The sequence below is a fragment of the Physcomitrium patens genome, chromosome 11 (genome assembly GCF_059467195.1).
Source record: "Physcomitrium patens ecotype Gransden chromosome 11, ASM5946719v1, whole genome shotgun sequence".
Taxonomy (NCBI): domain Eukaryota; kingdom Viridiplantae; phylum Streptophyta; class Bryopsida; order Funariales; family Funariaceae; genus Physcomitrium; species Physcomitrium patens.
This window is the reverse complement of record NC_143420.1, coordinates 8,832,763-8,836,195: the sequence shown is the minus strand read 5'-3', so window position 1 is coordinate 8,836,195 and position 3,433 is coordinate 8,832,763. Positions and strand designations below refer to the sequence as shown.

The 3,433-nt window shown below is 45.2% G+C and overlaps 1 protein-coding gene across 1 annotated transcript; it reads right to left on the bottom strand.

Annotated features, from left to right (window-relative positions):
- Nucleotides 1–320: 320 nt before the first annotated feature.
- Nucleotides 321–1,977, bottom strand: LOC112288361 (uncharacterized). Its single transcript, XM_024532476.3, has 3 exons — nt 1,604–1,977; nt 1,086–1,523; nt 321–920 (listed from the first exon to the last, which is right to left on the bottom strand). The coding sequence occupies exons 1-3, from the start codon at nt 1,902–1,904 to the stop codon at nt 646–648; spliced, it is 1,014 nt and encodes a 337-aa protein (XP_024388244.1). The 5' UTR covers nt 1,905–1,977; the 3' UTR covers nt 321–645.
- Nucleotides 1,978–3,433: the final 1,456 nt, after the last annotated feature.

The following is a 3,433-nucleotide window of genomic DNA, read 5'->3' as shown; positions in this document are numbered from 1 at the left end:
GATGATTCCCAGAAAGATATCCAAGCCAAAAAAATGTTCCATCACAATTTCAGATGAACCTATTCCATGCATGAGTAGAATGGAATTATTCGGTGCGGCTCCATCCTCAAGCTTTTGTCGATTGACAGTTCATCTAACCGCCACTGAACTCACGTACTCCTATAAGAAGCTGTTTGTGATTAGTTTAGTGTCGAAGTTAGGCAGTCAGTGTCGGTAGCATGTAATCTTGTGGTTTTTCTCAGAAAAAAGAAACCATCCGTTGCTCTGAAAGCAGCTCGGTGAATTGTATCCATCACAATTCTGAACGAAGAACACTCATGTGCACATCTACAATCTTGCGCAAATCGCTTTGCATTGAAATAATTCTTGAAGAGATTTTACAAATTTTTTACAGAATACATCGGACATATATACCATCGTCGAGGCAGCCTGTATCCAGCTATACTGTGGCCAATTATTGGTATAGGGGAATCTCATGTTCTAGTTTCTGTGGCATTGACAGAAGGGTTAATTTACTACTAGAACTCATCATTTTCACTCTGCTGGGATGTGTGCTGTTCTAATATAATCCCAATAGATTTGTGACAATGCCAATCACAAAATAGGTAAAAGTGTAAAAGTAGTCTGATCGATCAGAGGGTGACCTCAGTAGACAGCCTGAGGGGACGCCTTCGCCACGCCCTCGAACACTTTCCAGACGTGCAGGGCGAGATCCGGAGGAGTTATTGTGGGATTGTGAGGAACGTAAGCACCGACCCACTTAGCTAGAGTGGTGCCCTCCTCCGAGCCAGGAAGGAATTGCATCACCGCCGACAGATATTTGTATTTAGGGTCGCCCTGGAGCACAGTGTAGCCCCATCGTTTCGTCGCAGCATCGTTCACATCAATGTGCTCAACTACGTTCTTGCCATTCGGAATCGCTGAAATAAAACAACCAAATCTCACAAATTACCAATAAATTGAAAGACTTTCACACAAATAGTGGTCATTGATTCAGGAAACAAGATCAACGATTGACATCAAGGAGGATGTTCATATTGCTTTCGATTGCAGGCTTGCAGCATCTAATAATCTTGGATTCATACCGTGGCCCAGTTTGAGTAGGCGAATGCTGCCAGCCTCCCCGTTGCCCTCCAGAAACTCGTAGGATTCAATGATATGGGGAATAACCTTCGGCAGGATAACATCCTCATGCATCAAGATGTTCCAGATTGTGTCTGCAGGTGCTTCCAGTGTTCTCGTGTGTCGCACTATTCGCTTCTCTGTGACAGCTTTCTCGAACGCCTTCAGAGTAATGGCGACGATGTCCCGTATGCTCTCGGGGGGGCCTGCTTCACCAACAGGCACATACTTCACCGTCCAGATTGCCTCCGTTTCGCTTTCTCCTGCAGGAATGAACTTGAGCTCTACCTTGAAAGAGCTATAGCTGGAGATGTCCCCCTCGATGACTGTGTATGCCAAGGTTCTGGAATTATCGTCGACTACGTCGACATGTTGCTTCACCTTTCTGGCTCCCGGAAGCGCTGCAAATGACCAACTAAAGTTCAGACATAAATCCCTGCATGTACCGATCGATCAAATGACAGTTTGACTTGAAGATTACCGGATGCAAAGTGGAAAACGCTGATGCTGCCTGGCTCCCCCCAGCCCCTTTCGTACTCAGCTTTGGTGAAATATTCTGCGGCCAAGTCCGGAAGAAACGCCACGCCGTGCTTGCAAGCCTCCCACACATCATCGGCGTTACCCCTCAACACCTCAGTGTGAGAAAAAGTCTTTTCTGGGCTGATGGTGGTCTCGTCGACGTGTGCGAGTGAAGTGTCAACAGAGCTGCCGGCTTGGTGCGCTGGTGCAACTTCGGTCGAAGTCAGCACCAGAGATGGAGAAGATGTCTCTGTGAACGCCATAATGACAAAGAGTAGAGCTCGTTGTGAAGCTCAATGAAACAGTTATGCTCAGGTGGATTAATGCTGCAATAGAATGATCTGAGTTACTACAACGTGGCCAACTAGCGGATACTTATAACACACATGGTTGAGAAACATGCAACTTGCATCTGCGTCGATTAAGTCGGTGTCGAGGTGGCACCTTTTTTGATGGAGACTTCTTTCCCTCAGTCAACTGCAGATTATTTATATTCTGAATATTGGAAGGTTGGATGTTCAGCGGACTTGCACATGCTTCCATGCCTTCCGAATCGAGTTGCAATTCACGCATCTGTCGCATTAGTCCTTCATATCATAGATTGCATGGGAGTGACTTCAGTTGAGAAACTCAGTAATTGAAAGTGCTCAGAGAAACCGACTGGTGATAAATTACAAAGTTACATGGAATAGACAGGGACATCTTGTGAGATCTAAACTCAGGAGGTTCCAAACCGCCTCGGGTGGTCTAACCGTGGTGACCTCCAAGATCCCTTGCAGAATGAATGCTAATAATATCATCAGCAGGAGCAAACCACCACTGTCTTGTTTAAATCTTTGGATCACTATCCCCAATCGACCAATTATACTTATGTCCCAGACTCGATCGTCAAGAAAGATTCCGTTGAACAACCCAGGGGCTTTTGTGTGTCTTTTCGTTCAACGCTTCGTACTCTCGTGTAAAAGTTTTCTAAAATTGTGGCCAGATCATCATGAGCCCTATTCTTTCACACGTCGTACCGTCAATCCTGTGTCCACCACCTTCTTCCTCGCGGATGCTAGATCTGAACCTTTATTTCTACACGTTTAGCAAGCTCTTCGTGTGTTTGCGTGTTTTCGTGTAGGTGGCGTTTAGGGTTGAATTTTTACTGGAATCTTGTGTAGTGCTAACGTTCGACGTAAAGTATTTTGATATCATGTGACGTTTATGTGGGGCTTTCATGAGTGTTTCTGTGCGCGTCATTGGAATTTTGTTATTGGGTGGAACCACCCCCAACAATTCTCAACAGAATATGGTAAGACTGTTTTGCACATGTTGGATCAACCAGTAGCCACATCTTGTCAGTTAAAATTTTCAAGTACTGCGGAAAGGTACCACTGTAGATTCTGATTTGTAGAGCTGAGGTGGTTCTCTTAGCATGGTTGGATCTGTCTAAGTTGATGGCTATGTCTTTGAAAAACAGAGTGAGTCATCTAACAAGATATTCGCAGCCAGGGCTGCTGGTCATATGGTCCCAGCGGCTCGGAACCACCCGCACTAAAGACTTCTAATGGACGATATTTTATTCAAGACATGGTGAATGACCACAGTCGTATCATGAGAACCACAAGCGAAGAGTAGAAGGCTCGTAGAATATGATAACCTTGTCAGAGATTAATCGGTTGCTAACTGAACTGAAATAACCTAAACAGTGTTAATTGGCCAACATGCACAACAAACTCATCAGAGCCCAACAGAATTTCATGAACCCTCTCCTTCACTCCCATTGCTGATTGACTCCGATCAACTCATG